Source organism: Denticeps clupeoides, chromosome 20 (assembly GCF_900700375.1).
Source record: "Denticeps clupeoides chromosome 20, fDenClu1.1, whole genome shotgun sequence".
NCBI classification, from domain to species: domain Eukaryota; kingdom Metazoa; phylum Chordata; class Actinopteri; order Clupeiformes; family Denticipitidae; genus Denticeps; species Denticeps clupeoides.
The window spans coordinates 9,107,442-9,131,236 of NC_041726.1; the positions used below are offsets into that span (position 1 = coordinate 9,107,442).

The following is a 23,795-nucleotide window of genomic DNA, read 5'->3' on the forward strand; positions in this document are numbered from 1 at the left end:
CGTAAGCCTCTTACAAACATACGGCCCATTACACACCAATCAGCGCTCTGCAAACACACATTCCTCCAGGGGGAAAATGCATGTATAACACACACACACACACACACACTGCATCTCTTCCGGTACTTACTACTTCCGTTACTACTAGTTCCGTGTGTTGATCAGGACACCGACACCACCATCACGTGACTCGGCTGTACCAGAAAGCATTCCGGAAAATCAAACTGTCCCTAACTGCCCCAATCCCATCTGCTGCAGTCACTTTATTACCCACAAAGCCCTGGGGAGCTGTGGACAGGACCCTTGTGACCATTACGCGGTACGCTATCCTACATGGTTTACTACTCTGACCTATATACGGAATTAAGGCTCCTCAAAAGTCCTCACGTGGCTCCTGGGTGCCCGTGAGCTAGCAAGGTGGCACCCATTTCACGTGTGCTGGGTCCTATTCGCCCAGGGGACGCCTGTTACGTAATTTTATTTGTTTTACCTATAAATTAATAATAATAATAATAAAGTGAAGTGATTGTCACATGTGATACACAGCAGTACCAGCACACAGATGCACACAGGGAAATTTGTCCTCTGCATTTAACCCATCACCCTGAGTGAGCAGTGGGCAGCCATGACAGCGCCCGGGGAGCAGTGTGTGGGGACGGGCTTTGCTCAGTGGCACCTCAGCGGATTGGGATTTGAACCGCTAGGCCACCACTGCCCCATTATCTGTATCACTTGTAAATTTGTTGATCCAGCGATCTGAATTTGTACTGACACAGAGAAACAATGGGGGAGAACTATATACACACACACACACACACATATATATACACACACACACACACACGCATATATATATATATACACACACACACACACATATATATATACACACACACACACACACACACACATATATATTTATATATATATACACACACACACACACACACATATATATATTTATATATACTTCCCTCATGCCATTCATATGTTTATAAGTTTATTTATTAGGCTGGACGGCTGCACTTCAGCAGTAAACCAGCCGATGGGCTGCAGTGGACAACATAATAAACAATCGGCCCTGACAGACAGGTGGAGAAACAAACAAATAAAAGAGCCACTCGTAATTATTCATGCTCCGCCCCCTTCGACAGAGCAGATATTATTGGATCCCCGGGAGGAAGTGATTAATTGGTGAGCCGGTGACACAAGTGACAAAAATCTTGTGAACTATTACAGGTTCCTGTCTGTCCATCCATCAGAGCAGACGTGGGCAAATAAACCGGGCAGCGGCGGCTGATTCACAGGCATTGATCCGGCCGCCAAACTCGCGCCGGTGAAAGCCTTTCTGAGAAAAAAAAGAACTCCTTCGCACACCACCGCGACTACGGGCCCAATCAATAAAACTCATCCTTTCAGAAGCATCCAATTATCAGCGGGTAGGATAAAGGGACGCTTCCGCAATAAATCACAAAACTTTATTGAAAACAGACGTGGACAAAGTAAAAGTTTATTGAAATGTGAATGATCACGGTACAGTGAAAACCTTGCGCTCTGCTTGCGGCTCGATGAAGCCGTAACTCGACACACACAAAAAAAAAACATTGTTCCTGTTACACACAATACAGTACAATACAGCTGTGTACAGCCAGTTCGATGCCAACCGGGTATAAGAACATTTTCACGTTCTTGTTGTACAAATGAAGTCTATGGTTAGTTTTTATTAGCATTTTACTATCATTTTGTGACATGTTACTAGTGGTACTAGCTGTTACTGGATAAGACGCTGAAATGATGCTCCCGACTCAGTCAAACGTCAAAACCGTTTTCAGGTGTTCAAGATTCAAGATTCAAGATTGGTTTATTGTCAGTACAACAGTATTCACGGTATTCCGTGTATTGAAATAATGTTTCACACAGACCCCCCGTAATGCAATCATAAAAGAAAAATATATATGTATATCTACACAGTAAACTAAACTATACTAACCGAAACTAAAACTTAAATACTGTAAAGATCGCTATAAGAGAAAAGATGAACTTTCTGTACAATGAACAGGACAACATCATGTAGGATGCCTGTAAGTGGATATGTTGGACACTCAAGACAAGACAACCATGATCATGGCTGATAGCTTTCACAAATGGGACCAAACGGCACTTGCGTATATGAGCCTTGGCATTTATTCTTTAGAACCTGTGACAGAAATTGGGATTTTCTGCTGATTTCAGGATTCGTACAACTGCCTACCAACTGTTAGTGGGCTTTAGTGCGTTAAGAGCAGTCTTTTTTTTTTTTTTTTAACTGCGTTTTCGGATTTAGTTTCCATGGAATCTGAACTGGCTGAACGGGGGCTTTAGGAACCACGTGACGACGCTAGCAAGTTCATTTCTCTTCTTTTCACGTTATGGCCGGTGACACAGGAAGTGTGAAAAGTGTCGCTAGCCGTTCCCAGCGGCCCTGATTTAACCTGCCTCCTGTAACTTTGTGTTTTCATAATGTCATTTTTCCCCCAACTTCATATTGACTTTTAAATGGATCTCAAAGCATCCATTATTCATGCGCCGGACCGGCCAACCCTCTGACAAATGGATCCATCAGGGACGTTCTGAGATGATGCCGTTTCATTTTGAGCTACAGGGGAATATTTTGCAGTAAATTTATTTTTTTAAGGTTCCATCTATCCACCACAGACGAGGGCCTGTTATGTAAATTACGGATGGCGCTTTAGATCCGTACGGAACCCGTGGCTCCTCTTTAATCCTCGCTTTGCTGCTGCGGTTTGCTTTCTCCATATCTATTTACCCGTCTGTGGCTCGCCACCAGATTCCAATGTCGTTTAACATTATAACACGTCGTTCGCGTTAAAGCGCACATCTGGACAAAACGCAGGCCTCTGGCATTCCTCATACTGAGGACCCTGGGCGGGTTGGTCTACACACACACACACACACCACACACAACAGGCCAGCTGTGGCCGTCATTGGCGCTCATGTTAATCGGCGGGCGTTAATTGAACCGGTGCGCGTTTAATCGCGGTTCACGGTGATCATGTCGCGCGCCATCGGTCACCGACGCGCTGGCCCCCCCCCCGCCGTGGGCCGCAGCCCCCGGGCCGCCAGCCGCTCACAGATGGGCCGCCCTGACAGCCCTGACGTGTGTAAAACTCACTGGGGAAATCTTCGACACACACCTTTTCTCCAGGTACGCATCAGGACCCACCCACGCACTGACACACGCCTTCTATTTATACCGTATACGTACTGAAGTATTACTATAGGCGGCACATAAACTACATGACACACAACACGCGCACCTAAACACCGGCATCCGGATTCTATCGGGGTATATTTGCACACCCAGACACAATAATGCATACATCACAATACGCACACTCGCACACACTCGTTTGCTCGTGCGATAATAAACAATGCCCGGTGTCGTTATGCAAACCGTTATTTATGCGAGTCCAGCTGCCGACGCTACAAGTCGTCAGAAGCCAAGAGTGATTAAAAAAAGGGGCTGTGTGTGTGTGTGTGTGTGTGTGTGTGTGTGTGTGTGTATGAAGGAGACAGCGTGGATGAGTGGCGAACAGGAAATTAAATCAATCAGGTGTAAAGTGGCGGGGTCTTCTGAGCGGTGATTGGTGGTGGCGGTTTAATGACGTGACTGAGTGGTGTGTGTGTGTGTGTGTGTGTGTGTCAATGAGAATCGATGGGTCTGAACACGGAGCCTGTCAGTCTAATCAGCACAACTCATTACCCATATTATCTCTGAGCTCAGCCCTAGAGACACACTTATGACTGTAGCAGAGCTGTGTGTGTGTGTGTGTGTGTGTGTGTGTGTGTCAGCTGATTATGTGAACAGAGAAAAATCAGCATGTTGCGACACACTGGGGCTTGTTAACGTAACCCTCAATAAATACCTCACCTGCTGACACAGAAGGGAGCTCCTGACTCTCATTCCACACACACAGACACACACACAGACATACACACACACACACACACAGAGAGTCATGGTGCAGCGAGGAGTCCAGACAGCAGATGCGGTGACATGTTAAAGTGGCGCTGTGATGGATAGCTTAATGAAGCTCTTGTGTTGATCGCACCACGCATTCATCACACACACACACACACACACACACGCACACACACACACACACACACATTCATCAGTGCACTGAGCCTTCTGTCCCTTCGCTCTCTCAGGAGAGAATTTGACAAACTGCAATTTCATTTAACCTTGGACTGCAGCGCTAACGGCCTCCGCGGGACCACTGTCACCACGCCGAGAGAAAGCTGTGATTAAAGCGGAGCGCGCCGCTCGCCCTCCATCTTCCTCTCTCTTTCTCTCTCTCTCTCTCTCTCTCTCTCTCTCTGCCTCTTATCTCTCGCTCCATCTCGCTCACCCTGTCCCCTCTCAGACACGCAGACGCGCACAATAAATCTTGATCAGATGCCACATTTACATGAGCAGTAATGAAAATCCCCCACCCTCTACACACACGCACTTTGTCACAAGCACAACACACAACCACGCTCTCTATCGTAATACACGACACCAGCGTTTTCCAGACTGACCTGAGGTCAGAGAGATCCTCGTCCGACTAGGAAGCTGATGCATCAGACGCTGATCTGGAACCCGTTACTAGAACCCCCACTGTCCGACCGAAATAAACTCTACAGATCCTGGAACAACACACACACGCACACACACACAACACACACACACACACACACACACAACATTCTGTCCATTAACCAGATGAACACACACGCAGCATGGAGAGGTATACATATCGTTTCCATGTTAATGAATAGGGCATGAGTGTGCGCCGCGCGGAACGTCTGGGCGGACTTCGTGTAATTAGTTTAAACGCCTGTGACCTTGCGGCGCGCGCTTTACATATTCATAAACGCCCGTGATCACCGCTGACCCCGGTTGACCTGTGAGCGAGACGCGGCGCGCCGCCAGTCCTGTCGGCGTGGTGAAATACGGCGGCGGCTGATTAAAACGATGACACGCACACACACGCGCCGAGAGGAGAGAAGGGGGCCAGACGGGACCTGTTGAGCGCCGGGCGTCATGACGTGGTGGCCTGCGAAAGTGACTGTCGCGGCCTTCAATTGTCTGGCAACCAGATTACGTTATTAATAAGTGCGTCAACAATAAATCCCAGTGTTTTTTGTCACGGACGGACCCTTTGCTGATTTGATAACAGTATATTCTTCCATACAGTATGTTTTGTACAGTATGCACTGTACCTGTCTGTCTTCAAAAAATCCAATCATCGTTTGATCAGTGTTTGCGTACTGAATACATACGTACACACAATTTTTTGTAATGGACAGTTTCTGGTAAAACCTGCGGGGAGGTTGCCGAGATCGGACAAAATTGCAAGTTAATGTGATAACAATAAAAAGAGCTATGCTTAATTAAAGCTTATGGATTTCTTGATATTTTTTCCTGAAGCAAAAGTCTAGACACTTCATACCCGGTGAATTTTGGTGTTTAATTGTGTTTAAGTCGGGGGGGCAGCGAGGGCAACAGCAGAAGCCTGCGTGTCCTCGGGCATTCCACCATAGATTTGATAAAATGCCATGATGAAATGTGTTGTTTGCATGGCTGTGTTTGAATGTGAGGTCTCCTGGGACCAGTAGTGAAGGCACAGCACACACGTCTAACCATCACCAGCAGTGGGCAGCCATGAAGGCGCCCGGGGGGAGCAGTGCGTGGGACGGTACTTTGCCCAGATTCGGGATATCGCACCTGCAAGCTTCCGATTATGGTTTCTGTTTCCGGGCCTCCATCGCCTAGTAATGGGAATTTCTGCCCACGGAACCCTTTGGCAATTTATTTTGTATCTAGGATGGTAATCATGGGTCCCACATTTTTATGGTAATGCCCCGGTGTTGTAGAACCTGTGAAGAATGTTCAAGCAACGTTCAAAGTATGAATAATACAATATTAATCCAGTGTCCAGTCATCAAACAGATTAAAAACATCCCATGCGCAGGCATGTCTTTCCTTTTTTTTTCCTTCTCCTTCACTCACACACCACACACACACACACACCACTCAGCACTCAGCACTGAGTGGGTCTCGCGCTGACAGACCTCTGAGGAACTTCCTCTCCTGCCCTCGGGCTGTTGGATGCGGCCGAACCCCCCGGAGAGGATAATTACAGGAAGCTTTAGGTTGGGTCTAATCCAGACACTCCACTTTACACTCCACTCACACACCCGACCTGTTACACAAACAAACACACACACTTGCTGTGATGGCAGCTCAGCCCCTCAATTAAACAGGAATCACAGCTGAGGAAAGTGGCTCAGATCACCGGATAGAAACTCTTCAGCAGGGTGACTGGAAGAAACCTGCTGCATGCTGGCTGTATGCTTGGTTGTCTTTATCGTCTGCACGCCCTTGGGATTCTGTTTTATGTATATATATATATATATATATGTGACGAGTTATGGGTTATAATTGAACCTACGTCTGCTGTAAAGGCGAATTATACAATTATGAGGACGTCGTATGATCCGCTAAGTCGCGTGATAACGGAACGATTCGTCCGCGCAGCTGTACGTTCCGCCGCGCATGCGCACCGCGCTCCATCCTTTTACGGTTTCGTTATTATAATTTAAACCCCCGGCCTGCCACAGCAGATTTTTTTTTTTTTTAAATCCTCCTACACGGAATAAAATTTTTTTTTTTTTTTGAAAAGCGGAAACTTCTCGCGTTTCTCGGCTTCCCGAATCCGCACGCGAGATTTCTCTTTGATGGGTTGATAATTGCCGTGGTGGATAATTACCGCGCTGGGGTAAAAAAACAAAAAAAAAAAAAAAAAAAACAAAAGCAGCTGATGTGGGGGCGCAGTTTTGTGACACCGGAGCCGGTGGGGACGCATTGTCCGCGCGGCTGGTCCGGGTTAATGCGCTCTTATGGAACCGGGTTCAGACCGCGGTGTGGGAACAGGAGCGATGTGAAAGGGGGGAGACATCTGCCGCCCAGATCCACACCCGCCGAACTCGTCCGGAGAAGCAAATCGATGCGTTTTATTCGCCCGCCCGCGACAGAACCCGCGCCCCGCGTTCTGGGAGGAGAAATTTAATTCCAGATTTTAGGGGCACTTGATTACTTCGAAATCACATTTCGTTCGTTGAGATTAAAAGCAATCCAACAAGCGACGCTTTGCGGACATTTTCATGCTCGTTTATCAAATAAAAACTATTTGCAAATTCGTACAGATCTAACACGCGCTCAGAATTTGTCTCTTTTTTTTTAAGTAAAACCGCATTAAACGCTTTTATTAAATCAGAACTTCAAATGAAACGCAGTAAAAAATTCTCTAACTTGCGTGTGTAATACAAACAAAAAAAAAACGGAATAAAATGAAATGAGAATAAATGTTCAGTCGTGGCTGGATTATTACTGAGTCGTTCCGACGGGGAAGGGAGGAGAGGAAGAGGAGGATGGAGGAAGACTCGCGGCGAAGTTCATTCCACGCCTCGCGCGCACACCCCTCTCCACCCCGGGGCCGACCCGTCCCGCCCCACCCCGCAACACCCTTCATCCCGCATCGTCACCGTCACCATCGTCGTCGAGGTGGCTGCACGTAACCCCCTCCTGCACTTAATTCTTCCAGGAACCCAGGCCATGGAATTCCAACACGTTTCAATAATCAATAAAACGAACCGTTAACATTATTATCCGTATGGCTCTTGCAAAGTAAAGAGAAGTTGCGAGCGCTGACGTGACGTCACGCCGGAATCCGGGCATTCCCGAATCCGTCCCGAGCCCCGATTGGTCCGCCGCGGCCCCCGGCGGCGCTTCAAAGCGCGAGCGCGGCGCGCAGCGCGTCCGCAGAAGCCGCGGCGGGTCCGACTTATAAAGCGCGCAGCGGGCCGCGGGCGAGACGCGACGGCGATGGCAGCTTCGCTTCTGGGGGTGAGTCGCGCCGCGCTACTCGGACTTCACTCGCCCCTCGTCCGCCGCGCGTCGGGACGCGTTTTCTGATACTGTGCTGTTGTTCTGTGACGCAGGAAGAGCCGAGACTGGGATCCCACGCCTCTCGCCATGCTCGCCGCCACCTGCAACAAGATCGGAAGCGCGAGCCCGTCGGCGTCGCCGGTGCCGGACGCCGCGTCCTTCGGGAAAAGTTTCCACCCGTGGAAGCGCGCGGCGCCCGGCAGCTGCAGCCTGGGCTCGTTCGGGGTGTCCGGTCCGGCCCGCGACTCCCCGGTGTCCAGCGCCTTCTCCCTCACCAACAACACCAACTGCGGCGGAAAACGCGGCCGGCGCGCCCTTCGGGAACGACTACCCGCTCTTCCCGCCGCCGCAGGACGCGGGCGCGCAGCCGCTCTTCATCTCCAGGTCCACTCGTCCTCCGTGGACGGCCTGCAGGGCATCTACCCGCGCATGGGCGTGGCGCACCCCTACGACTCGTGGTTCAAGCCGGCGGGGGACGTGGGCGCCGGCGGCGCGTCCGCCTGGTGGGACGTGGGCGCCGGGTGGATCGACGTGCAGGGCGCGGGCGGCGGCGGCGGCGCGCTGCCCTCCCCGCTCGGCGGCTACGCCTCCGACTACTCCGCCTTCGGCGCGAGCCCCTCGCCGCACCTGCTCGCGGGCGGCCCGGTGCTCCCCGCCCCCCTACCAGGACTCCGGGCCCGGCGGGGCCGTCCTGGCCGCCGCCCCCGCCGTGCCCCTGGCTGCGGCTCCCCGCGCTCCTCCGCCCGCCGCTACTCCGGCCGCGCCACCTGCGACTGCCCCAACTGCCAGGAGGCGGAGCGGCTCGGACCGGCGGGCGCCAGCCTGCGGCGCAAGGGGCTGCACAGCTGCCACATCCCGGGCTGCGGCAAGGTGTACGGCAAGACGTCGCACCTGAAGGCGCACCTGCGCTGGCACACCGGCGAGAGCGGCCGTTCGTCTGCAAACTGGCTCTTTCTGCGGCAAGCGCTTTCACCCGCAGCGACGAGCTGCAGCGCCACCTGCGCACGCACACGGCGAGAAGCGCTTCGCCTGCCCGGTGTGCAACAAGCGCTTCATGCGCAGCGACCACCTGAGCAAGCACGTCAAGACGCCACAGCGCCGCCGGGGGAGCCGGCGACCCGGGCAGCGGCGGCAAGAAGGGCAGCGACACCGACAGCGAGCAGAGCGTCCCGGGGAGCCCGGCGTGCGACGGCCAGTGAGGCGGAGAGACTTGTCCCCCCACCTCCACCCCACCCCCACCCCACCCCCTGCGTAAAGACGAATCCGAGACACTGCTTCGGCGGCACTTACTGCGCCACAAGCCCGCGGAAAAACACCATCCGAGCGACGCGACGCGACGCGACGCGACTCGACGCCGCCGCTTCTGCGCATGTCGCAGGGTGCGTTTCGGGCGGCCTGTGTCGCGTGGAATTAACCGGAGGAGCGCGGCTCGGTGAAAGTTTGTAAAGTTCTTCTTCATCGAATTTGATGATGGTGACGATTATTATCTTTTTTTTTTCTTTTGTAAAGTATTTTGCTCTCTTGTGTTTTTTTTCTCTTCTTTTACCTCTGCTGGAGAGAATGGTGACAAATGCGCCTTTTTATTTATCAAGCCGTCGATTTGTACTCTGAAGTTTTGAGTCGCACTTTGAAAATGATATTTATGATTTGAGGTTCGCGTGTTCCGTCTGGTCGATAATTTAAAGCATGTTCATGTGTGCAAACTGAGTGTTTATTTTAAGATCAGAAATAATAACGATAACAATAAAAAAAGTGAGAAACACAATCAGCCGCAGGCCTTAGTTTTCTCCTTGTGATGTGAAATATATATATAGAGATTCTGCTGCCGAATGAAGCATCACGCAGTTTGTTTTTAATGTATTTCCGAAAGGAAAAATCAGAGGAATTCATTCTGCACGTCATTTAAAAAAAAAAAAAAAACACACCGATAACACAGTCTGGTCACCAATTCCAAAATGGACCAAATCATGTAATAAAATTGTTCAAACATTTTTCAACAACAATATCTATAATTGTTTCAACAACGGAGAAGCAAACAATAAGAAAAATTTGCATTTTATTGGCAGTAAAGTTTTACGAAGCAAAACTACACTAAAGATGACAGGGAAAAACAATAAATCGCGTTTTATGAATTTATTGTAATCAGTCAAATGTATAAAATGTGTGCAGTTAAACCTAATAGTTTGGTATGAATTAAATATGATTCAAGTTCATGCTTCAACTGGAAATATTCCCCCGATTATCCTCTAAAGAGATGCCCGCTGTCTGTAAGAAATGTTAAATGAAGATCAAAAGGTTATTCAATATAAAAAACATAATTTACTACATTTCGGTTTAGCTTGTTGTGATGCCCCTACATGTATTATTATTTATAAGAATCGGGTTTTAAAAAATAGTTTAATGAACAATACGACTGCAGGGGCGCCCCCTGCTGGTCAACAGCAACCCACCGTCTCGCGCACCTGAGGGGTGTTGCAGGGACCGATTAACCTTTCACCTCTGCAGCCCATCACCTCGTTCCCCTCTAACATTTTTATTCAGCACTGTTTGGCTTTGATAAGTGATTGACATAATTTCATCATGGACACGGCCCAGTGCATACATTCTTCCCAGGTTTCGTCAACTAGACAGATATAACACACCAAGCGAATGCCGAGATTTTAATCACATAGACAAGTAAGATTTCTTGCATGATGGAAAAGATCAATTGGAATGGAACTGAACGTGGCCTGAACGCAATTCAATGTAATCCTTAATTATGCAAATCAGGAAAAAGCTGTGCGAAACGATCAGAACGTCAATCAAAAACCACAGGTGACATCCCAGCACCTTACTGGTACTCGAACCCAGAACCCAGACCCAGCCAGACATATTGATTTCGTACATGACCTATAGTCATGTCTTCTCCACTAGTCAGTGCCAGTCCCTTGTTAGCAACCTCGGCCGGTTCCTTGGTGGTCATGAGCGGATTTGAACCAGCGCACCTACGCATCCATAGATAAGAGCATCCACCATTAGAATTACTATTATTTTAATAAAGTTTGTGTTCTGCAAGTAAATTACTTATTGATATTTTATTGAGAATTAATTTTCCCCCCAGGACCCAGTGGCGGTTCTGGCCCAAGTAGCGCCTGGCCGAGGCCCTAAAAAATAAAACCTAACACACAAACGCACAGGATTGTGTGCTAGACACGCTAGAAGAAAACGGAAACCTTGTGTGCCATGAAGAACAGGACCAAGTTACTTCTGTTTGACCATTTTATTACAATCACTACAAAAACAGTCACTACTGGCCTTCAGAGCAAATTCTCTGCCCAAAATAAATAGCCGGGAATTGGGACTCGAACTAAAAGGAAGTTCTCAGTGGTGTTCGTACCTGATTTACAAAGAAAAAAATCACAATAGATTAGTGTTTTCCACCAGAGAACAGAATCCACTGATTCCTCTGCAGCAGTAAAGTGGCAGGCCGACCAGCCCTCCTGCCGTTCATCTCCCAGCAGCAACAGCGCCGGTGTCAGTAGTACGTCGAGGACAAGTGACATGTGTCATTTGCCACTCTAATGCTCCAGTACATTGCTTGTCATCGACGGAGGCTACAGTAAGAGCTTCATCAATAAAATAAATAAAATAAAATAAATAAAATAAAATAAATAAATAAAACCAAGGTTGCATCTGTCGGTTGCAGTGGTAACCCGGATCTGCCACTAGATGGCAGCACAGACCAGATTTTCCGCAGTGTAGTGTATAGCCAACATTATAAATTACACGCATGCACACACACACACACACACAAACACACACATTCTTATTGCTGAAGGCATCCTGACCCCTGACCTCACTGCCAAACTTCACTGAGTGGAATCTTCTGCCCCTGAAAGTGCATTTCCAGGGGCCGGTCCGAGGGGCCGTCCCGTCGGTAGGTAATCGTCTTCTCATTGGCCGTGGGAATGAACGACAGGTCCTGTGTGGAGACACAAAGGAAGTGTGACATGACCCCAAATGCACAGTTGTATAAACACACACACACCAACCTTGTTGTTGCGGTCAAACGTCTCCGCCCGGCCGGGCATGTTCGGCCAGTCTCTGCGTCTGAGCAGAATCCTCAGCACCGCCAGGATTCCCAGGCCCAGGACCACAGTGAGCAGGAACACGCTGAGGAACGTCACAAAGTACCTCTGACTGGGCAGGCAATCTGCAGAAAGAGAGAGAGAGAGAGAGAGATGTAACCTCGCTGTGACCTTTATCACCTTAATCTCTGTTTCCCTTCATATCCCAGTCACACAAACAAGACGTCGTCCACTCGTCCACTCCACGCTGGCCGGCACTCAGCCCTGAGTAAACACGCCGCTTCCTGTCCGGATTGCAAACACGACTTCACTTCCATTTACCGCCTTGCTCGAGTGTTGGGATTGCCTCACCAACCTCGGAACGCTGACCAGTATTTCACTCCCACTGACAGTCAGTAGAAATAAGCGACAGGCGGCACCTGGTGGCCACGTGGAGAACTGCAGAACCTCCACACCTAATCGAATACACTGTTAGAGTGTTTCATCGTAATGACGGTTACAAATAATAAAAGTATTTACTTTATGAATAATTCACTTGTCCATGTTAATTACTGGGAGGAGTTTTAACGGCATGGAGCTTTAATCTTCTAAACAATGGAAGGACTCTGGATTTTGGTTGGAGATTACTTCGGCCCGAGCACGTTTATCAGAAGCGAGAGAGAGAGGAGTACTCTTTCATTTTAACCAATGAGATAGAAGATGCAACCCATCTATTTTTCTATATTACTTCACATTAAGTATTAAAATACATAATTGAGATGAGAGTTAAGGTCTCGCTCTGTACTCAGATCAGACCACAACAGTGCACTACTGCACTACTTTTTATCTAGAATTTATATACCGCCACCAGAAAAACACCAAGCAACATAATTATGAAATAATCGATTATGTTCTGCACTGCATCGATTATGAGATTAATTTCAACACCCTTTATAAACACTGAACCACACGGTGACGCGGCGAATAGTGACATGGGCTCACGCCTCCAAGGCTGTGACTTTGGATCCCGGCTCGGTTCTTGTGTGTGGGTGGAGTTCTCCCCAACTCTCCCCACATAGGCGTAGGTTTCCTCCGGATTCCACCCGGTGTCCAAAGGCATGTTAGTTAGGTGACCCATTAGGTTACTTGCTCTGATCCTGTGATCTAAAAGAAATAGTGCTGATGGTAATCTTTTTGGTGGCAGAGGTGGCCTAACAGGTAAAGATGCGAACTCGTAAACAGAAGGTTTCGGTTTGAAACGCCACTGAGATCCCCTTGATCAAGGTAGCCTGCTCCCTGGACACCAATCATGGCTGCCCACTGCTCACTAAGGGTGATGGTTAAAATGCAGAGGATGCATTTCGTTGTGTGTCACCGCGTGCTGCGCTCACAATGACAATCACTAATTGTCACGTCACTAAACCTGTAGCTGACTGCACTGATACCGCTGTGGAACTATATTTCCCCAGAACGGCGTTTATAAACTACATTTACATTTATGGCATTTATCAGACGCCCTTATCCAGAGCGACTTACAATCAGTAGTTACAGGGACAGTCCCCCCTGGAGCAATTTAGGGTTAAGTGTCTTGCTCAGGGACACAATGGTAGTAAGTGGGATTTGAACCTGGGTCTTCTGGTTCATAGGCGAGTGTGTTACCCACTAGGCTACTACAACCCTAAACTGATGAACTGAACGCGAGCACACTTTCCACCATCCGTTCTAGAAGCTTTAGCACTAGAACGGATGGTGGAAAGTGTGCTCGCGTTCAGTTTATCAGTTTAGGGTGGTAGTAGCCTGGGCAACATGCCTACTGATTGTCAGATGTGAAGAGGAGAACCTGCAGCTCGGCGGTTTCTGCTAGGCAAACCAACCTATCAGGTCGCTCTGCAGTGCGCTTCAGTGCAGGGCGGTGTGTAGGCTGTTTGAGGTCTGGCAGCGTTTGGGGGAAACCCTGCAGCTGATGTTGTGCTGAGCCGCACAGGAAGTGCTCGGCTGATGTAAAAACCGGGCGGAGCCGGTAAAGTTCCTGGAGGTTTCAGGTGTCGGGGTCCCTCTGCTGATCGTCTCATCGGTGCCGTTGCATAACGCACAGTGGGTTTGGATGCGCGCCACGCACCTCGAGCACAATGGAGGCCAGAGCTGCGTGTTGACATTTCAGCACGTTGCCATGACAACCTGCCGATGGAGTCTGGCCAGGTGGGAGTTGCCAGGAAGGACAGTGTCTCTGTGGGAGATGTGATGAGGCAGCACACAATGGAGAAAGCTGTTCCGAAATGGCGGGGAGGGGGCGGGGCAAAACTAGTGAGTACAGTGTACAGTACAGAATGTGTGTGTGTGTGTGTGTGTGTGTAGTGTGTATGTGTGTGTCGGAACACAGAAACCTGCAGGAAGAGCTTTAATCACGTCTGTGCTTAGTGCAGATCTGAGATTCTAATCTAATAATAATTCTCAACAAATTCCAAAATAATCAAACAAATGAACCTGTATGTGTGTGTGTGTGTGTGTATTTCTGGCTTCAGGCCATATCACTTACGAGCCAATCAGCTTCCTTCGTTACAAATCACATAGCTAATTCAAATTTCACCCCCTTTGTAAATTGAATAAAAGACCACGCCCACATAGTGGGTGTGATGAACCAGTCCTGCATGAGTCACCTGGGTGCCTACTGATTAGTAGCTGCGGGACGCCCTTGCCTTGGCTCCGGCCCATTTGGAACCTGTAGTGGCAGCGATGGGTGCTGGGGTACAGACAGGGTTCATCTGCCCCGCCCACCTGCACTAATAACATAGAACACACACACACACACACACACACACACAGCCAGAGGAGGAAGTTTAAAAAAAAATAGAAACAGATGTCTGTTTTCATCTTGAATGTAGCTCTGGTCAGGTGGTCTACCTGTGATGTCATCCACATAATCCACCAATGGGGAGCAGGTTCTGTTGCACTTGGAGCTGCCCTGCCCGAGGCCATAGGAAAGGTGGCAGTTCACACACATCCTGAGAGAGAGAGAGAGAGAGAGAGAGAGAGATGCACAATGAGATCAATCTGAGATGTGCTGCACTGTGGAAGAGTTTTAGTCAGTAGTGAAAATAGTTTTCATCTTCCCATCAGTAACTGTGAAATAGTTCGGGGAGGGACTGTATAAAAAAACCTCCCAGATTAAAAAGTGAAAGAGTTAATAATGTTGATGTTGATATGTAGTGATGGTGGTTGAAGAACTGGCTGTCGGTCTCTACCAACTCTGTAACATAATGAATAATCTTCTACAGATGGAGAACAATATTGTATTGCAGCTCAGAGTTTCTTTCTCTACACACATCATGTCGTTGTTTGATGAAAATGAAAAAAAAAACCTTTAGGTAAATCAATATTTGATCAATGTTTGACACAGATTTTTTTCTGATAACACTGACAGACTTGTTTGTGTCGGTGCTGTTAAAAGGTGGGAATACATTTCGTTGTGTCACCAAGTACTGTGCTGCAGTGTTTAACAATCACTTCACTTTCACACAACACAACACTTACAAACAACAACTATGATGATTATTGTAACAGAATTACATCATTATGTTATATTCAAATTAGAATTGAATACCGAACAGGTGGGCTACAGATTAATAGTAGAAGGACAAACATTCAAACCGTAATGTGACATTTGGACGGATTTGCGGTCTTTTTCATCGCGCGACTCTCACCAGTGTGTCTGGCAGGAGCTGTAGCAGGTGGGACACTTGTCACAGAGGCGTCCGGAGCGCTGCGGCTCGTCACACACACAGCTGCCACACACACACCTGCCGTGGCCACTGCACAGGATGCCATCGTTCGAGCGGCACGTTTCCGCGGAGATGGGACAGCCACAGCTCTCACCAGTCCAGCCCGTCTGGCAGCGGCACTCGCCCAAAACACACTGGCCACGACCTGCAACACACACACACACACACACACACACACACACACACACACACACAGAAGGCTTCAGGTCTGGACGAGAACCAGCTGAGAGACCCTCCCTGTCAGAGTGACGTCACCATCACAACACACCTCCACAGAGCAGGCCGTCCTGATAGGGGCAAGAAAAGTCGTCCAACTCGCAGAACTTCCCGTAAACGGCGCCCAGGTTGCCATGGTGACAGACACACATCCCGCACACGCAGCTCCCCCTCCCGCTACAGACGGTTCCGGAACCTTCAGCCTGGCACTGCCGGTGCCCCGCCAACCGCGCCTCTTCATCGGCAGCACCGCAGGAGCCGGATTCGCCGTTGTCGTGGCAACGGCCCGCCAGGCCACAGTCGCACCCGCAGGTCTGTTTCACCCGGACGGCCACTGACTCGTTAAATCCCACGGGCTGTACGGTCAACAGCACGTCTTCGTCCACATCGTCTGCAGGGCAGCTAGTCATCCCTACGGTTACATTAAAAAACACCTACATACACACACACACACACACACACACAAAAACATTAGATCTGGAGAATACATCTCAGTACAAACAGAAAATCACTTCGTACGTACTGACAAGAAACTGTTCTGCAAAATGGAATCAACAACATATTTGAAATATTGATGTGTTTTATAATATCGGTGGTTCCTCCAGTTCATGGCCTTGGTTCCTGAGAGTAATATGCGACGCCACGGGAGATGGGAGATGTGTTATGAGAGGGGGAGGAGTGACGTTGCGGTCAGGTCTAGGCCCTTCTGGAAGGCCGTGTGTGTTTTGGCAGAGAAATGCCTCCTCAAGGCTCATTAGAAATGTAAATTGGTGGCGGCGAGGGGCGGGAGCTCGACAGGAAGCGCCGCTGTTGACACGCACGGGTGAGGCTGATGGAGGCGGCATGTTGTACAAGCACAAAATAAAAGCCCGGGGGGACGACCCGAACGACCGCCGTCTGGGACCTTCGGAATCTGGAGAGGTCACATGACAGTTGTTACTGTTTCTTGCTTTCCCAACCTGCACTGTGCCACACACACACCGGTCAGCTTAACAAAGAGGACGGGGCCAGAGTCCAGCAGCACCCATTCCAGATCGGTTTAAGGCCTTAAGGTCCTTAGTTGGAGATTTACACTCAGCGACAGAGATTGGTCCGGAGGTATTTTGTGTTGTGTTGTGTGTGTGTGTTTGTACCGTTTGGCCTGGCTGGACGTTGCTGCACCTGCTACTCCCAGCCCTGCTGGAGCCGTCCGGACAGACTGTGGCCACGTTCACCCAGAACCTCTGGACATGAGCGCTGTCCATCGTCACCTCCACCGCCACGTCCGACAGTAGATTCTACACACCCAAACAAACACACACACGAAACGGCAGATAAATGTGTGTTAACGTGTGTGTGTGTGTGTGTGTGTGTGTGTAAGACCAGTGTGAGAGCTGGGGGGAGGGAGAGGAGGAGAATGTAAATGAGGCATTCGGCAGCAGAAAGGCTCCATTGTCTGAAACGGCTCAGCAGCGCTTTGTGTCGGTCGACGTCGATCCCCGGCCGTGAATAAAGCGATGCTCTGTCTGCCAGGTTCTACAGGTCCTGCACGGACGGAACGTTCCGCCTCCGGTGAGCAGAGGAAGTCATGTGCCAGTGGTTTTCGGTTTCAGTTTCGTCTGAGTGTTTGCCCATGGTGACCTTCACCCATGAATAAGTGGCAAGGAAAGCACCTGGGCAACCGCAGCGATGACAGCAGTGACGTCTCCATCATGCCTCATTTCAGAGTACATTTCCATTCACATTTCCATTTAATGCATTTGGCAGACGCCCTTATCCAGAGCGACTTACAACGTGCTTTCAGGTTACCATCAATAAAGTGATCAATTCTGGTTCACTAGGACCCCCAACTATAAATACAATCTTTTATTCACTCTGTTGTAGTTTCTATACAGAAGTCAGACAATAAGAAGGTTACAAGTTCATCTTAATGTTCTCTAAAGAGGAAGGTCTTGAGCTGCCGTTTGAAAGTGCTCAGTGACTGAGCTGTTCTGACCTCAAGTTCATTCCACCACCGAGGGGCCGAGACAGAGAAGAGTCTAGATGAGTGTCTTCCTCGTACCTTCAGAGATGGAGAGACCAGGCGAGCAGTACTGGAGGCTCGGAGTATACGAGTAAAGCTCTAATTGAGTAAAGCTCACCCACCTTGTACGCCTCCACCACCAGGTCTTTCAGGTTGGAGGCTTTTGGCAGCAGTCGGCCCAGATACGTGCCTGGCAGCAGATCCACCAGATCCTGGGGAGCAGATTCAGATTTTTTTTTACTGCATTCTGGAACATATAAATGTGTTTTTGAAAAAAAAAAATTGCTTTCGGTTTATAAAAAAATGACGACCATTTTCTTTGGTTTAATACTCTTTCATTGGTTTGTTATTTATATACACTTTTATATGTTATTGCCATTACACAAAGCAACTTAAGTTGCATTTAATGTAAAAAAAAAGTCCTACTGACCTGATCTAATGATCCTGTGAGCTTAGTGAAATCTGTGTGTGTGTGTTCCATTCAGTCCAATGCGGGAATAAGACAAATTACCTCATACCACTTATATTGCACCTGGTCCACTGCGAATATGGAGTAGATGTTGTTCTCCAGAAGCTTCTCAGCCAGTTGGCCAATGGTTGGGTGTTCCTGAGAGACCAGAATAGAAACCATGTAGAGGGGGGTGTGGTCAGGTAGAGATGTAACCGTGTCCTCACCATATTAGCTGTCTGGACGTAGGTGTTGCCTTCAAGGTGGCACTTCCCGTCATGAGGTACAACGATGCCAGCCAGCTTGCTGTCCAGCGCCAAGTGGGACGGCTGGTCGGTCATCACCAGGAGCAGGTGCTTTGCCTCAGGACGCCACCCAATGTCCTTCTGTCAGAATTCAGACAACGTGCACACCTTCTCAGCAACCTTTGACCCAGTGTGCGTGCCGGTATTTACGTTCCTGTTACACCCTTTGTTGCGCCAAATGTTCTGAGAAGGTGTGCGTCTCTGGTTCTCACCTGGCACACCACGGCCTGCAGCATGGCGTCAAAGGTTCCCTCGGGCGTGTCCATGTTCCCAGAGATCCTCTGCTGATCGATGACACGCGTCAGCTCCGTCACGTTCTCCGTCACCCGCAGCACGTGGATGAAGCCGTGGGCCGGACGACACTGCACCTCGTAATCGCTGCAGAGACACACAAAGGATTCTGGGTAACGGCTGTGTGACATACCGCGACCCATATATAACAGAAAAAATGGTCCTGCAGACTGACTGCTCCAGTAATGACCCAGTTCCACACACAAACGTTATTTCAGAAATTGCAGTCATTTATACTTCATAAACTGCATGAACATGATTAATAACTCATGAAAGTGAAGTGATTGTCATTGTGGTGCACAGCACACGATGACACAACAAAATGTGTTCTCTGCTTTTAAGCACCACCGTTATTAAGCAGTGGGCAGCCATGACAGGCGCCCAGGGAGCTGTGTGTGGGGACGGTGCTTTGCTCAGTGGCACCTCAGTGGCACCTTGGCAGATTGGGATTCGAACTGGTAAGCTTCCGATTATGGGGCCGCTTCCTAGGCCACCACTGCCCCATTAGACTTGATTTCTCTTCGATTCCTTCATTAAAGCATACACGAGACCTGATTATTTCATGCATTTATATAGAAACTCATGATGCAGTTCATGTGTGAATTCATTGATTTTTGTACATGAATTACATATGAATTCATGCAATTTCATGTACACTTGCTGTAAAGTGGTACTGTTGTTTCTACTGTTTGCTTCAACTGCTACTGTACAAATTACAGTGTTTTTTTTTTACTTCTACACTACCAGTCAAAAGTCTGGATGCCCCAACTCTGAGACTAAATTTGAGCCATTTTGTAAGAATCCAATGTAATAAACATATTTATTATTTGTTGTATGTTTGAGGAATCTGTTTTTAACTCTTTTTACCTTCATGGCTGCTTTGTTCACACTTGTCACATCAAAAGCCACTTGATGAGATGCTTGTTAACATGAGTGAATGATAAGAAAGTGTTCAGCAGAACCTTCAGGACTGTTGGAAACCGTTTCCTTTGTCCAACTTAAGGTGGAGTAGAGAAGACAAGAGTGTGAAATGTTGGAGTGTCCAAACTTTTGACTGGTAGTGTAGTTACTACCCTCAGGAAACTCACAATAACCCCTTCAGAAAATGGTTCAGATGGATTATGGGAAAGCTGCTGATTAAGTCACCAGTTTAGTCCCATTGACGTCACTGTTACTTGTTATGATTGGCTGTGTTCTCATGTCATGTTCTGTCAGCCAGTGCCGTACCTGCACGGGTTCTGGATTTTGGAAGGATGCACATTGATGTACGGAGACACTGGCTTGTCCACGAAGGAGCCAAATCCGACACGGAAGTCACTGGAATATTCCCTCATGCTGTGGGACAAGGCCACGCCCACACTCTTCAGCCGGTCCAGGTTGTCCTGCATGGAGGCCGAGACATCGACCAGGTAGTACAGATCCACGGGGTAACGCTCCAACTGCTGCACCTCCACCACAAAGCTGCTCTCGGCCCCTGAAAGGAGACACAAAAAAACCCACAACCTGAACCGACCAATCAGAGACGAGACCGGAGGGGAACTCTCACCAACCAGTCCGCTAACCCCTGGACCTACCTGGCCGCAGGTGGAGGCTGACGTCCCTGGGTGCCACCTGCGAGCTGCTGAGGGTGGCGTTGACCTCCACCCTCACCTGCGGGTTCGCCATCATGTTCTCGGAGCAGCCCTTCCTCAGCAGGTTGGCGGCGGAGTCACACCTCTGGCTCGCGTGAGCTCCGTCCAGGAAGTCCTGTTCACCGGAGAGATCGGAACTGTGATTTGTCAGAGCGAAGAACTCGTCTGACCACAAGAACCATCTAAGTGAAAGTTAAGTGATTGCCATTGTCACCGTTATTGAGCAGTGGGCAGCCATGAGGACGGTGCTGTGTATTTGGATGGTGCTGTGCTTAGTGGCACCTTGGCGGGTCGGGATTCGAACCGGCAACCTTCTGAATATGGGGCCGCTTCCTTAAACAACAGGCCAACACTGTCCCATCTAGAAAACATTCATTCCGGCCTACCGGACCTTGAAAAAATATCTCCTCCCTGGGAAACCTTCTCCGTCTTCGGCTGATTACGGATTTCCAATGCCCGGGAGTGGCTGGGAAAGCACCTGACGTTTACCGCCGGTTCCCGCGGCCGTTAAAACCAGCAACGACCACCCTTTACGAGGGCAGGGGACTTAAGAGCCCAGGGTTCTGTGTGAGGGGTGAGGCCAGGGGTCATACACCCGCTCGCAGGCGTTTAACTCGAGAGCAGCTACCTCCTGATAACACCAGGCGCAGGCGGGTCCTCGGCTCAGGCACTCGGGACACGTGGAGACGAGGGCCGACGACGCACAGTGGTCCTCCGCTGCCGAACAAACAGACAGGCATAATTAGCACATGAATGGGCTCCTCCCGACCGGCGCCGCACAGACCACAAGAATCTGCTGGGCCACTCGCGCTCAGGAACCACCCGGTGGCCCCCGGTCCCGGCCGCAGGCAGGGGCGCCCAGGGGCCACGCCGTTCCATGTATGATGTGTAGCAACTGATTGAAAGTCGCTCTGGACAAGGGCTTCTGATAAATGCCATAAATGTAAATGTGTGTAAAAAAAAAAAAACAATGCAGAATTGCCACAGACCCTGTGACAGACCCTGTGACAATTCTGATCCTGGGGACAGAGGAGCCACTGCATGCAGACAGCAGGATCGAGGGCGCAGAGGGACCCAGTGGGGCTGAGAGCGGCGTCTAGGTGCGTGTGGTGCAGATTCACTCACCGGACGCGATCACGCCGATCAGCACCGACAGCAGCGCGGGGACCAGCGGCTCCCGTCGCCAGGAAGTCATCGCGGCGCGGCGGAGGCGGGAGCGGCACAGCCCGGCCGTGTCCGGGTCCCTAGCGCTGCGATCCGGGACGCCGAGCAGCAGCCCGCGGCGGCTCCGCGAACAAAAGGCGCGGAGGGGCGCGCATCGCGAGGCGGCGCGACTCGCCCCCCCCTCCTAATCCGACGAGCGCTTAATCCGGGTCCGCCTCTCGCTCCGGCCCGCAGGTGCTCCGCGTTTCCCGCGGGGCCCGGAGTCACCTGTACGCGCTTTCGCTTCATGTGGAGCCGGGCGCGCCGAGCCTTTCGCTTTTTATGCGGCGCCGCAGCCCACACTGCCGGGTCAGCGGAGCCAGAGAGTAGGCGGGAGATCTGGGTCGGAGCAGATACTCCGCTCCTGCGCGCGTCCACGTTACGCCAGGACACGCACCACAAATGCTTAATAATAACGCGGTACACGCCTACAAATACTTCATAATAACGCGGTACACGCCTACAAATACTTCATAATAACGCGGTACACGCCTACAAATACTTCATAATAACGCGGTACACGCCTACAAATACTTCATAATAACGCGGTACACGCACCACAAATACTTCATAATAACGCGGTACACGCCTACAAATACTTCATAATAACGCGGTACACGCCTACAAATACTTCATAATAACGCGGTACACGCACCACAAATACTTCATAATAGCGCGGTACACGCCTACAAATACAGTCGTACTCCCGACTTCACTCATCCGTCTGTCATTTTACGCCTTATGACCCATTCACGTCATCAATATAAATATAGTCTTCTGTAATAAAATTGAAAAAATGTGTCACGGTAAACATTGCTGATCTCTACATCATCTGTGAGTCCTGTACGCACACGGACCGATTTATTTATTTATTTATTTTATATATATATTTTTTTATCTTTATCTTTTTTTTTTTAACCTTTATTGTCCTCTTACTATTTCATGAGCTCCCTGCACAGCGAGTCCCACTGTGGGACTTCTTTTCCTGCCACCGCGTCCTTGCTTTAGCTTTCTGGCTAATGAGGCTAGCGAAGCCGATACCAGCACGCTAGGTCGCCATGACGACGGACGCGCTGGGGACCGCTCTGATTGGCCAGTTCGCTTCCAGCGTTTCCAGATTGGGCGGATTGTAATGGCGAGCAAAGAGATAATACAGTTGAATAAATTGTTTTCACGACGCTTTATATATGTGTGTATATAGAAGGAAACGCAAATGTGTTCTGGCAATATTTCGAACACATATTGGTCGGGAACAACCAGCTGTATCTGGCAACCCTGCGTGTGCGGCCCTTGAGGAATTTCTCTCCCGGGGCGCCAAGTAAGGGCCACAGTCCGTTCAGCCACTCAGCTGCCCAGCCTGTCATGGCTGCCCACTGCTCAACAGGAGTGATGGTTAAAAGCAGAGAACACATTTCGTTGTGTCACCGTGTGCTGTGCTGCTGTGTTTCACAATGACAATCACTTCACTTTCACTTTTATAAACCAAACCAAGCTCATAATGGAACAATGCGGTTCCCTGTTCCCCAGGATGAGAGGAACTCGGTCCAGACCAGAAGGTTCTGCGGCAGTGGGGGCCTTCAGGGTGACGGCCGGCCGTGAATGGCGGATAACGTGAGAAAAAGACGCTGCAGGGTTTTATTTCCCACAAATTCCAGCCTGGAGCCAGAAAAAAACCCGAAACAACCCCCTGGCAGAAAGATCATGAATGGAACTCGATGCTGAGAAAATATTCCTCTAAGAAAAAAGACATTTATTCCTTATCTGATCTCCATTTACATATGCATTTCTGGTGGTTGACCGATAAATCCAAGTTTCGACATTTGATATTTTTGATTCCCGTTGCTTGCTGGTGACATTACAAGCAGTCAAAATGCCACC

At 49.5% G+C, this 23,795-nt stretch overlaps 1 protein-coding gene and 1 pseudogene across 2 annotated transcripts; one reads left to right on the forward strand and one right to left on the reverse strand.

The window, feature by feature from the left end:
* The first annotated feature begins 7,933 nt into the window (after positions 1-7,933).
* Positions 7,934-9,195, forward strand: LOC114770605 (transcription factor Sp8-like; annotated as a pseudogene).
* A 2,370-nt stretch (positions 9,196-11,565) lies between these two features.
* On the reverse strand, positions 11,566-22,234 carry LOC114770155 (integrin beta-8-like). Of its 2 annotated transcripts, XM_028963811.1 has the most exons (15): positions 21,840-22,231; positions 21,343-21,431; positions 20,658-20,829; positions 20,311-20,557; positions 19,005-19,170; positions 18,715-18,873; positions 18,551-18,646; positions 18,162-18,251; positions 17,171-17,314; positions 16,090-16,471; positions 15,744-15,966; positions 14,944-15,044; positions 14,700-14,822; positions 12,028-12,188; positions 11,566-11,957 (listed from the first exon to the last, which is right to left on the reverse strand). In XM_028963811.1, exons 1-15 carry the CDS (start codon positions 21,907-21,909, stop codon positions 11,832-11,834), a joined length of 2,349 nt encoding a protein of 782 aa, XP_028819644.1. In that variant the 5' UTR covers positions 21,910-22,231; the 3' UTR covers positions 11,566-11,831. The 2 variants fall into 2 exon arrangements, with proteins under 2 accessions (XP_028819644.1, XP_028819642.1); XM_028963809.1 differs by lacking the exons at positions 11,566-11,957; positions 12,028-12,188 and adding an exon at positions 13,848-14,269 and having other exon boundaries at positions 21,840-22,234.
* Between the last annotated feature and the right edge of the window lie 1,561 nt (positions 22,235-23,795).